The sequence below is a fragment of the Acinonyx jubatus genome, chromosome C1 (genome assembly GCF_027475565.1).
Source record: "Acinonyx jubatus isolate Ajub_Pintada_27869175 chromosome C1, VMU_Ajub_asm_v1.0, whole genome shotgun sequence".
NCBI classification, from domain to species: Eukaryota; Metazoa; Chordata; class Mammalia; order Carnivora; family Felidae; genus Acinonyx; species Acinonyx jubatus.
The window spans coordinates 147,360,272-147,372,914 of NC_069381.1; the positions used below are offsets into that span (position 1 = coordinate 147,360,272).

Below are 12,643 nucleotides of genomic sequence, written 5' to 3' on the forward strand. Positions count from 1 at the left end.
GTCCCTGGAGGACCGGGACCACATCATGTCATCTTTGTGTTTTCTGATGTCTGCTGCAGTATCTTTTTTTTTTTTTTTTTTTTAATATATGAAATTTATTGTCACATTGGTTTCCATGCAACACCACCCTCCAAAAACTCCCTTGTGCGGTCCCTTTATAGTCACATCTTCCTCTCCCTCTTTAATTCCTGGCAATCACTCTCATGTCTGTCAATACACTTTGGTCTTTTCAAGAGTGGAAATGACTGACTTACTCTGCAGCATCTCAGTTGGCAGGACTAAGAGTGATAGGTAGAAATTACAAAGATGCAATTTGACTTCGTTATAAGCTAGTTTGGGATCTGTTCCAAAATCATACATGATGCCAGGTAAGGTGGGAAGTGCCCTGTCACTGGAGGTATTCAAGCAGAGAAATTGGATTTAGGGATACTAGATGGTGGAAGATATCTGCACCTCATTTATGATCCGAATCTTGTGTAAAAGAGCATTGGAATAACCTAGATCAAATCTCAGCCTCTCAGAATCACATTTAAAATGAAATGAATAATAGCATTAAAGTTTTTATTTAATCCAAAGCCACCTGTTTTCAATTCTGAGCAGCCCAGAGACCTGCCAGTGCTTTCTCCTGCCTCCAAGTCATGAGGTCTGGCAAGGCTTTTGGCTTTCTCCCCTACCCCCAGCTTCCTTGAGCCTTAAAGTCACATTTGTTACTCCCCAGGTCTGAGCAACAATGCTCTTGGTGAGGAGAGGGCTCTGCCAGCAGCAGGCAACAGTGGTTATCTGTGTGTCTGTTCTTAAAATTACTCTCCGATTCAGAGCCCGGTTACTCCCAGCAGCCTGTGCCTGGAGCTTCAGAATATCCTACCCACCCCCCTTAGTTGCCCTCTAAGGCGCTACATTGTGTCTGTGTATGCAGGTCTCCCAAAGGAGAGCTCACAGCTGAAGCTGAAGAACAACATAACCCTCCCTCTAGTGGCTCAAACTAAAACACTCTGGCCCTACAAAGGTCCAGAGCGAGACGCTCTGGAGCCACCTCGCAGGGCTGAAATTCCACTGCTTCTCAGAGTTTATCCTGAACAAAGGGATAGGCACAGAGCAGCGCCTCTCAGCTGTGCCAAGAGCTGCCTGCTGGGACCCGTGGGCACCCATCTCCCAGACCCACTCCCCGCTGCCATCTGGCACGGGCCCCGGGTGGGAGCCGTGTTCCGTGATGGAGGGGTGGTTGTCTCATCACGTTGCTATCTGAGGTTAGAAACTGCCCAGCTTTTCTTAACCCCTGAGCTCCGAGTTTCCTCCCTCCTCACCTACGTGACATCTTCTGAAGCTTTGTGTGTAGGGAAGGGACCTTTACTCAAGGTAGCTAGAGCTTTTCCTTTTTGGCTACTTGAGTGGAATGAAGGCATGAGTCAGATCTGAACTTTGTTTGAGTCCCACTCAGGCTGGGAAGCACTGCATTTCTACTAGTGAATTTTTAATCAGTGTTTGTGAAATGCACGAGGTGGAATTCAGGCTCCTGTGAATTTACCTAGTGTCACTGGCCAACTTCACCCCAGCCAGTATAGAGAGGGATATATATGCATCCCAGGGAGCAACTGTCAGCTCGTCTGCCCTCCCTTCCAACCCAAAAGTTCCATCTCAGAGGATGGGCCCAGCCCCACCTCAGACAAAGGTGAAATCCTGGCTCCCGAGGATGACCAGAGCAGCCACGACCTTTTAGCTGGGCACCACAGTTCCCCTATATATGAGGGATGGCTCTTTCGAAAGCACCATCACTCCGGTGATAGAAAGGGTGCTCCTGAAAAAGTGTCTACCAGTTTCCTTAAAAAAAAAAAAATTTTGTTTTTAATGCTTATTTATTTTTGAGAGAGAGAGAGACCGCGCGAGAGCGCGCACGAGTCGGGGAGGGGCAGAGAGAGAGAGGGAGACACAGAATCTGAAGCAGAGCTCTGAGCCATCAGCACAGAGCCCAACATGGGGCTCAAACCCACAAACTGTGAGATCATGACCTGAGCTAAAGTTGGATGCTTAACCCACTGAGCTACCCAGGCACCCTCAGTTTCCTTTTAAAGGCAGCCACTGGATGTCTCAGGACTCCAGTGACATAAAGCCTTCCTAAAAGAACAAAGTTAACAAAACCTAAGATGCTTAGCAGCCCAAATAGCAGATCTTTCCTGCCTTTGGTCACTGGTCACATGAGGAAGCACTGGGACAGTGTGAGGCTGGGAAAGAAAGGAGACCATGCAGCTTACAGTCCTAGCAGCCTGCGTTCATCCTGGCGAGGCCACACTTCCTCCTGCCCTGACATCCTTCTTGCTCAAGCACTCATTATCATCAAAGGGCCATATTTCCTTTTCTGAAAGAGCCATTCAGTACCAGGGTTTTCTCGGCCCTGGCAAGTTATGTGGTCTAAACTCCACTTACGTACTTCACACCCCACATGGCCCCACGGCAGGGAGGTGTACAGAGATGGGGGGTGTGGGTTCTTATTGCCTACTTCTCTCATCACCGAGCCATTGGGTAGCAGAAAAAGAATACTGTAGGACTACACCAGAACATTTAATCTGCCTTGGGTAAAGGACTCAATTTCCTGTTCCGAGTATTTCCCATAAAGCACCTTAGCGTGGCAAAGGGAAGAGTTCTCTCTCCCCCATGAATGCTGAACAAGAGCTTCTTAGCCAAATGAGGTCACTGAAGGAGGCCCGTGGTCATCAAGGCACGGATAAGATCATCCTGAAATCCTTACCCATGTGCTTACTTAACACGACAGGGCAGTTTTCTGTTCTGGGCAATGACAAATAGCACCACAGTCAAAGGGTAGCAGTAGGAAAGAGGGAGACGGGTCTGGCTTTCTGGCCTTTTAGAACAGACCAAAGGTGGACTTCGGCTGAGAAGGACTGTGGTCAGCTGATGGCTCATGTCTCCAGTTCCTATCAAAAAAGAAGGAGGTGGCAAGGTTTTCCCACTTCTTTCCAAGGACATGTATTTTGAGTACATACCGAATCTGAAGTAATTTTCAACTCACTTTCAGACCAACTTACTGAGCTGAAGAAAGAGATCAGAAGTGAAATGCATGAAATTCTAATCTACAATGAACCAATTAAAAAAAAAAATAATTGACAGGAAAAATAAAATTTCAGATGTTTTTTATTCAAAGGTTTTCAAAAGAAATAAAACAGAAAAAGCTAACAATCTGATCAAATGTACAGTTCAAAAATGTCTTTTGGCGTTTAACAACAAGTCCTAGGAAAGAAAACTACAGAGTTATCTTGAACCGGACAAATAAGTTACCACTGGCAAGTTTGTGGCACTAGTAAAACAAAAATAAAAAATTAACTCTCTTGATCATATAGATATCTCTATGAAAATCTTTTTTTTTCAATCTGTACAAAAGGTCTTTCTTCATAAATTAATTTTTTTTATAATTTAATGGCTGTCTACTATGTGATGTTTAACTGATTTTTTTTTTATTTTTATTTTTTTATGTACAGAGGTTATGTTTCCCAAATCTTACCCAGACGAGTATGGCACTTAGTTCAGACATATCTAGCAGCAGATTTCCCCTCCCCTCTAACCGAGCTATCAAATTTCTGTCTTAACTAATGCAAAAATATCAAGTAGTGAGAGACCCAGGTTTATAAATGTATTAGGTACAAGGAGGGCGCTGCGTTCAGTCTGGACTTTCACAAAGCAGTAATATTCCAGGGAGCATAGAACCAATTAATACCACAACTTTAAAAAAGGAAACAAAAACAAAAACAAAACACATTTCTCTTAGGACTATGTAATTTTCACTAGAATCTACACTTCTCAGAGCAGCAAGGACTTTTGAAACTATGAAATGTCACTGACATCTATAATCAAATACAAGCATAAAATTTAAGAACTAAAAAATACTCGAAAGAAATAACTGCTCAGCCCTAGCTCCTGAGCTAGGAGGATTTGGTCTGTGGAAACAGGGAGGGCCAGCAACCTGTCCCAGCACAAAAGAAAATAGACTCTGAGGTAGATAACTGATCACACACCGTTGACCAGACAAGTACACAGTTTTGGAAGACAACTTAATTTACCGTTGCTTTTCAAACGTATGCAATCGTCTCACTAAAAGAGCTTTAAGAACAGTGAATCACCTTAGATGTACTAAAGTAGAAATAACCGTGTATTTATGAATCAGGAATTTCATAGTTTCAAAATTGGTTTCTCTTTACACTGAATACTTGTAGTGATGATGTAAAGTGTGGCACTGCTTGGATCCAAATCTTCCTTCATGCTTTTTTTTTTTTGTTTGGGTGTGTCCATACATCAGTTAAAATTATAAAACCTAAATGCAAAGGTACAAAAAAGGCACATTCTCCTAACCGCAAACTGGTCCGGCAAAAATAAAGAGCACAGAAGATATGACGCTGAGACAAGGTGGAGCAACTGGTTACTGGCTCTTCGGTCTTTGGTGAAGTTACCTTTAAAAGTGCCAAGTAATTTTTATTTCTCAAATTTATGTAATAGAGAGAGCGAGTAGCCAATCGTTTTGCTTCTATTCATATCTCAGCTTAGGTTTGAAGATAAAATCCTTACTTTTAGCTTTTGCCATTTAGTTGCAATAGCAACGTTTTTCGCTTTGCCAGATCTCAGGCAGAATTCTCATTCTAAAGCACTATCATTAGTATAAAGGAAGGACAAAACATTCGGTGACTCCCCGCCCCCGCCCCCCACCCCCAGCCCCAACGCTACCTACACTAAATCTAGAACATCGAGTTAGTTTTTTTTTTTTCCTGAAAAAAGGCAAAAAAGACTTTACATTGCATCATACAGCAGATATCCTAAATCAGTCAAACTATCAGAGGAAACTGTTGGCATACAGCCTTACAAACAATTTACCCTATTAAAAGTTCCCCAGTCAGAAAATGTGTTTCACACAAAACATTTTTTCCCTTCTTGCATTTCACTACCTTACACATCATGTGAAAAATCATTAAAAACACCTACTACATATTTAAAAAAGCCAAAATTTCAGCAACTTTATTGACTACCTTTTAAAAGCCCTATGCTGCTGTTTTACAAGGCATAATAGACCAGCTCATTTGGTCAAAGCATTCTACATCATTAGTTTGAACTAACTTTTACTGAAACAGCTACAGCATCAAAGGAGTTAAGGCAAATTGGAATTCATAGAAAAGGAGAAGACACTTCACACTACGTTGAAAGTAAAACGGAAAAGCTAAGAAGAGAGACGCGGAGGGCAACACTGAGTACAGGGACACTCACACGGCAAGCACAGAACGCCATGGGGGAGGTCGGACTACTTAAACTTCAGAGCCCATTTCATACAGCTGAAGAAAACGCAAATTCAACACAAAAATGGACAAAACCACAAAAATCTGGTCATGCACTTGGATAAGTCTTCATGGTCTTTGTGCATACCCAGAAAATTGAAGTTTTCTTTTTCTTTTCTTTTTTTCTTACTTTTTTTTTTCCTTTTTTTTTTCTTTTTTGCATCATAACATTTGATAAAAATCTTTCGTTTTGTTTTTTTTTTTGTTTTTTTGTTTTTTTTGTTTTTTTTTTACTAAAATAAACCTGTTCGGGGGAACAGCTACTAGATGAATTTAAGGGTTTTATGCACCTTATAGAACTTATAGCAAAAATAGTTTTAGTTGATTTCATTATAAATAACGTTTTCAAGAACCTGTGCAAAACTGTCAATAATTTCCTAAAGCACAATTGATCAGAAAAATCCATGATTGTTCAGCCTTCACACCCTTCTTCATGTAAGAACACCCTTCTGTACATCTGGAAGAGAAAAATAAAAGATAAATGCTTTTGTGCATTTGGTATAATACGGCACCTCCTTCTTGTTTTAACGGTGTAGGTGTTTGAGGAAGGCAAGGTGGTGGGCATCTCTGGTGGTAGACCAATAAATGCTGGAACCGAGGGTCGTTCCAATGCCTTGACTCCACCTGTCAAACCTGGGACCTGCACCAGTTCTGGTGCACTTGCACCAGAACAAACAGAGACCCAAGTGTCTTAAGTTCCACACAGCTATTTTATTACGATCTACATGACCAAGTAAAAAGTTTTGAGACTTGTGGTCCAGGTGAGAGCTGGGAATGCAATCCTCCCATCTAAAGATACTAACATTAAATTCACAGTCAAGATATTGCTAATCTTATAATGCTAGATGAGGCAAAATCTCGTATTTCCTTCAGTTTGTGAGGAGTAAAGCAATATAAATTTGGGTACATGTACTATAGGTCAAATTTGATACCTGGTGTTCTGACAGGCTACAGAGTTTTAGGGTGGGGAGGGGTAAGGAGGGTGAGAGAGTAACTATACACTTGACTTCAATACAAGGCACTATTTTTGTTGGACAGAACTGGAAATTGCACAAAATCACTGATTTAACATTTCAGTAACACTGGATTCCTTGGCCATGATTAAGGCAGTGTGACCAAATCTGAGCTATGCTAAGTATCACTATGATAAAAGAATCATAGACTTTTTCCTTGACGTGAGCCCTACAGTTACAAAGATGTTGCCTTCATACCTCACAGTTACTTATTAGGTTGAAAGGTGTATGGTGAATGGTCATTAGACGTCTCGACAGCCACCTGCTGCTGACCAGTTGCTTCCTACGAGAAAGCAGAACAGGTGACACATGAGCAATGGCATCCAAGCTCTGCTACTCACGTCTGAGCTCCACATCTTAAAAAGCAAGCACTCATTAAAAGTGATTTTCTTCATAGTATGTAGGGTTTTCAAGGTTAATTATTTTCCCAAGGAGTTAACATGTCTGACAGACCCAAAGAACCTCCCACCCCAACGTTTATGAGTTGTCTTTTCATATCAAGCTATAACTTATCAAACAAATATCCCTTGAGGCCAGATGTGACTTGGAATTCAGTATTTTCAGATTTTAGAATCTGAAAAACGGTAGGCACATGCTGTATATCACAGAACATATCCAGTGGGGTCTAGGGCTGCACCTCATAACCAAACACATGAACAGGTCTACACTGAAGGATATAAATATGCCCAGTAAGTGCGCTAGGATTCTTGCTTTCCATAAATTCGGGTTCAGTCTTACCACAGGTCAGGTTTTTGCTGAAGTGGTTACAAAGAGAATTTTTACTTTCAGATTTTATTGTGTTTCAGAATTGCAGATAAGGGACTGTGGGTTCTGTAACTGTGGCTGTCAATATGTACGCAAATTTAAATCAATCAGAGGAGAACAAAACAAAGCAAGAATGCCCCAAATGATCCAAACACAGGCCTAGGGGTGTTTCTGCAACTGGAACTTGTGGGATCTGCCTAGTGGGTACGGCTGATTGGGTTGACGAATTTCCTTGGAATTTTCAGGGTACTGTGCAGAAAAATGCTATGTTTTGTTCAATCGTCATTCAAGTGTCAGTCTTCTTCCATGATCATTAGCATATCGGTATCTTCTATAATAAAAACTAAGAGTTATTTAGCTATACTAACAGCCTCTATTAAAAAAAAGGTATGGTTTGTTCCTCATCCCTATTATGATTCTAAAACATCTGAAATACCTTACTTGCAATTGACTACTTCTTGTAGTTATTATTATTGACAATCTTTGGTACTAGGATTACAATCTTTAGCTTTATCTTTTTTTTTTTTTAACGTTTTAAATTTATTTTTGAGAATCAGAGAGAGGCAGTGCACAAGCAGGGGAGGGGCAGACAGAGAAGGAGACACAGAATACAAAGCAGGCTCCAGACTCTGAGCTGTCAGCACAGAGCCCGATGCGGGGCTCGAACTCAAGAACTGTAAGATCATGACCCGAGCCGAAGTCAGATGCTTAACTGACTGAGCCACCCAGGCACCCCTTCAGCTTTATCTTAATTTGCCTGTAAGTATCACTTTACAGGACACAAGATAGATTCCTGAAGGGTATGAAATGTACTACAACCTTGGGAAAATATTTCTGGGAGTTTTGGGGTGTGTGTGGCCTGGATGTTGCTACACTCATCGGTATGCATAGAATTATCTTTCACAGTTGAAAATAATCCTAGCTATACACGCCCTCTAAACTCAATTCTTTATGCAAATATTTGACTTCTGATGGATCTTTGAGTCCTATCTAATTTACCCATTTCTTTTTTTTTTTTAATTGTTTTGAATGTTTATTTTTGAGATAGACAGAGAGTGAGTGGGCAGAGAGAGAGGGAGACACAGAATCTGAAGCAGACTCCAGGCTGAGCTGTCAGCACAGAGTCCGACGCGGGGCTTGAACCCACGAACCACGAGATCGTGACCTGAGCCGAAGTTGGACGCTCAACTAATTGAACCCCCCCCCAGGCGCCCCTAATTTACCCGTTTCTAAAGCTACTCATTGCCAGAATGGCCACTGGAGGGTCTGTACCAACCTCAACGGGAACCGCCGTTGTCTGCACATGTGTATACTGTGGCAAATAAGCTCCTTGCATAGCTGACGTTGCAGGCATGTACTGAAAAGGAGAATACGGTCAGGATGGGAAATGAGAAGCCATGCAAAATTCTGAGTGCTTGGGAAATTTTGAGATGGGATGTCAAGTATTTGAAACTCTCAAAGGAGAAATTTAAACAAGCCACCGCAAAGTTTAATTAGTAAGTATGTCGCATGGAAGGCAAAGTGAATGTTTTCTACTTTCTGAATTTGTCAAACTAAAATTCCCACCTGTCTTTGGATTTCCTAACAAAGAAATACATACATGAAGATCACTAGGGCTTCTCATTCTCAATAATTCAATATCACTAATGTGCAATTTTAGAAGATCTCATCTCAAACAACCTCATTACTTTCCAGCAGCCCCCTGAACTAGTATCTATAGAGTTATTTCCATAGGTGGAGACCTAAGGAGTAAATGATGTGTTGAGTTTTTATCAGGTCACTGCAGAAGAGGAAATGGACCCTTGGTTTCCTGATGCTGACAATCATCCTTTTCCAAAGGCCGCAAAGCTTTCTTGTTGATCTCACTGTGTACGAACCTGGCTGAGCCTTCACAAGAAGCTGCTGCTGGTTTTGAATGTAAGCAAGGAAAACATACCTCCCTTTGTTCTTTTCTGCCACCATCGATATGGTCTGAATTAAAAGCCTTTGGCCATCTTACCGTCTAAATGCTATGTTGATGAATATCAACCCCGAAAGTTCCTCTGGTACCAGCTCAACCTCAGTACCCAACTAAGTCCCCTGGACTTCGGAGAAGTAAGTCAACACTAAGACTCTAATACAGGGCCTCCAAATTTCATAAAAGAAGAAGCGAGGAACAATCTCCTGCCTTTATCACCAAGTACCACCTTCATCTTTTGCTTCATGAGACCAGGTCTGCAGTATGAATGAATGACACCACTGATTAGGGCTATACGTGGTCAAGTGTGGTTGCCAGATTCTGGTAAAGGAGAGCTACCCAAAGGACAGGCATTTAGTTCATCAATTAATCATGTGGAAGGCAATGTTGGGGGGCGGTGAGAAGGGCTCGGACATAACCTTTGATGTCACAGAGCCTGTAATTGATAGATAAGACACAGGCTGCATTAATTTACCCCCCTCCCTTTGCTGAGACATAGGATATTAATTTGCCACCTACTGTTCCGGTGCTGCCTAGTGACAGATGACTCATCTGCTGGGCCAGAGGGCTGATCATAGATGCAGGCTGTAGTGACATGGTGTGCTCCATTGAAGGAGTTAACACGGCCCCCTGGGGAGTCGGGAGACAAGAACAGTGTAAGATAAACTCAAGGAGGGAATGAAGATTCTGTCATTCCTTTTGCAAAGGAAATGCCCTAGTCTGCTGAGATGTGAAGCAAAAATAACCTCTCACACTTGCAAACGGTTTCCTTAACAATTGCCTAAAAGTCTTCTAGCTAATGCTTCCTAAAACTTTCTTAAGAGCATTCATTTCACTGAAATCACTGCATTGAACATCTTCCCCTTTCCTTTTGCTCAGCTGTAAAGCAGGCCAGTCCAGCAGGAGGAGCTGTAGTAGGAAATGCAAACTATTTTTGGCTGGATAAGGCTACAAAAATGCTTCCTTAATTTTTAAAAATTAAATGACAGCTGATGTTCTATGCAGCCACAAAACAGCACACATATCATACGGTGTCTTTGTGTGAAAATGTTCTGGACAGTCACTTGACTCAACATCAGGCTGTTAGGATCAAGATCACATTCTTCATTCACTCTGTTTCTCAGAACTTTCAGCTACAATTTGGCACCAAGGGAGGGAAGCAGATCCAGATATGATTAATACTCCAATTTCAGGTTCTTTGCTTTCATTTGAAAAAATTCTGGGCATTAAACATAAAATTAAATACGATTAAATGGGGTGGGGTGGTGGAGAACAAAAAAAGTATCGCCCATAACCCAGCCTCTCCCTAATACACAATAAACAATTTCATATCCTAGGTTTTTGCTTTGAATGTAACATTCTATTATAAATATTTACCTAACTTAGTGCATAGCCATCATTATCATCATTTTTAATTTTTTTTTTAATGTTTATTTATTTTTGAGACAGAGAGAGACAGAGCATGAGCAGAGGAGAGTAGAGAGAGAGGGAGACACAGAATCCGAAGCAGGCTCCAGGCTCTGAGCTGTCAGCGCAGAGCCTGACACGGGGCCTGAACTCACAAGCTGTGAGATCATGACCTAGGCCGAAGTCGGACACCCAACCGACTGAGCCACCCAGGTGCCCCTATCATCATTTTTAATGATTGCATAATGATACACTGATTGTCTAAACCGAAATGCAGTTAAATCCATTTCTGCATTTTCTCTAATTTATCCTATGTGATATTCTTATGGATTACATCATTCCTCTCACTTCTGCAATCACCCAATTACCTGAGAATGCAGTTATTCTGACACATCCTACCAATATTAATGTCACGTTTTTGGTATCATTGTAACTGATCTACCCCTTCAATAAATATGCTGTTATTTATTGATAATTAGAGCACAAATAAGGCAGAGACTGGTATGTGGGCACTTTAATTCTGGTTGCAGTCTAAACTGGGTAGGGAAAGGCAGATAGGAACCTTCTGCACACACTACCACTGTCTCCTCTAAGATGTTAAACTAAGATATGTGTAGGCTTTGTCTCCAAAAGTTGCCCAAAAAAGATATAGATGTGTGTCAGAAACTGTTTGTTGTTAATGAATGTCATAGAAAATTTCTTTTTAAATTTTTGGTGTGCATCACCAAAAAGTATGTGGGAACATGGAAATGATTCAGAAGCCCAGAATATGCTGAAGGAATTTCCTGCCCCCTTTTCTCATTCATCGGTAGGAGCTACTGTCCAGGACTGTGCACACAGAGACAAATATGTGTGCGTGTTTATAAAGACACACACACGTGTCATCGGAGAGCTCATCTCCTGTGTTATCAGCGAAACTTGTTTTCTCTACTTCTTCAAAGTCATCTCAGCGACTTCCGATTTAGAACATGTCCTTGGATTACTGTTTCATACACATGGTCTCATATTGCATGCTATCCTTCAGGAGCTGTCCTGAGAGAAATTCCTACCTCCTCTTATGGCCAACAATGGTTTGTTTTTCCTAAACAACGGATCTGTTATTATCTTACAAGTACCATGAATTGTTCTGTTTATCAGAATTCCCATTTTGCCTTAGTGACTAAAAGCAGAGGGCCAAATTTGTAGCCTTCTTATGATGAGCATATAGGCCACTGTGTTGGGTGCTGTTAACTTTTTTTGGTGATTCTGTTCTCCACTTTTATTTTTCAACTGTTATTTACTTATTTTTTTAATTTTTATTTATTTTGGGGGATGAGGAAGAGAGAGAGAGAGAGAGAGAGAGAGAGAGAGAGAGACGATCCCAATTAGGCTCCATGAAACATCTGTCAGGGCAGAGCCCAATGCGGTGCTCGATCTCACAAACTGTGAGATCATGACCTGAGGTGAAATCAGCAGTCGGACACTTAACTCAGTGAGCTACCCAGGTACCCCCATTTTTCAACTTTTAAAAGGCATGTTTTAATTCAACAAACTGGATTTTATGTATTTTTGAAAAACACATAAATACACTTAGTGTAACTCAATTAAAAGATGTAATATGCACATAAATATAACAAATGCTCACGCCACTAAAGAAATCACATTTATCAAAGAGTTACTGTTTCAGTATTTATAATTTCTACACAGGCTAAAGTAACACTGATAAAAATCTCTAGCTTAATTTGTAATGCTTTATACCTGCATTAAACAGAATGCAATTAAAAAAAAGTGAACTGTTTCATCCCAACTACTGTTAAAAACAGTAATTTTAAAACTTCAAAATTTTAAAATTCAATTGGGTGGTCCTCTATAGAACTGGTATAAAGAAGAAAATGGTACCCTGCTTCAAATATGATACATTTTAAGTTCTTACCATTGCAAATTTAATTTGATGTCAAGTACCAATCTGTTTTAAGACAAGGGCGAGTGGACGCTTTATACTGAACTTGTATATTCGCATATGCCATGCTTAACATATCCCAAATCCCATACCATCTTTGGCAAAAGGTTTTAACCCAGAGAATGGGTTTCTAAATGTTGCAAACCACAAGGCCATGAAGGTGAAACACTTACAGGGTGCTGTAGGATATATGGTTGAGGTTGCATCCAAGAAGGACTTTGCACCTGGAAAAGGG

The 12,643-nt window shown here is 41.0% G+C and overlaps 1 protein-coding gene across 9 annotated transcripts in view; it reads right to left on the bottom strand.

The window, feature by feature from the left end:
• Nucleotides 1-3,126: 3,126 nt before the first annotated feature.
• RBMS1 (RNA binding motif single stranded interacting protein 1) overlaps nt 3,127-12,643 on the bottom strand; it is a 217,288-nt gene continuing 207,771 nt past the window's right edge. For all 9 annotated transcript variants that reach the window (XM_027055649.2, XM_027055648.2, XM_053215150.1 and 6 more), the window contains 5 exons: nt 12,582-12,632; nt 9,582-9,692; nt 8,382-8,462; nt 6,539-6,623; nt 3,127-5,784 (listed from right to left, as the gene is read on the bottom strand). In XM_027055649.2, the coding sequence (XP_026911450.1) occupies nt 6,546-6,623; nt 8,382-8,462; nt 9,582-9,692; nt 12,582-12,632 (321 nt within the window). In that variant the 3' untranslated portion in view covers nt 3,127-5,784; nt 6,539-6,545. The remainder of the gene's footprint in view (nt 5,785-6,538; nt 6,624-8,381; nt 8,463-9,581; nt 9,693-12,581; nt 12,633-12,643) is intronic.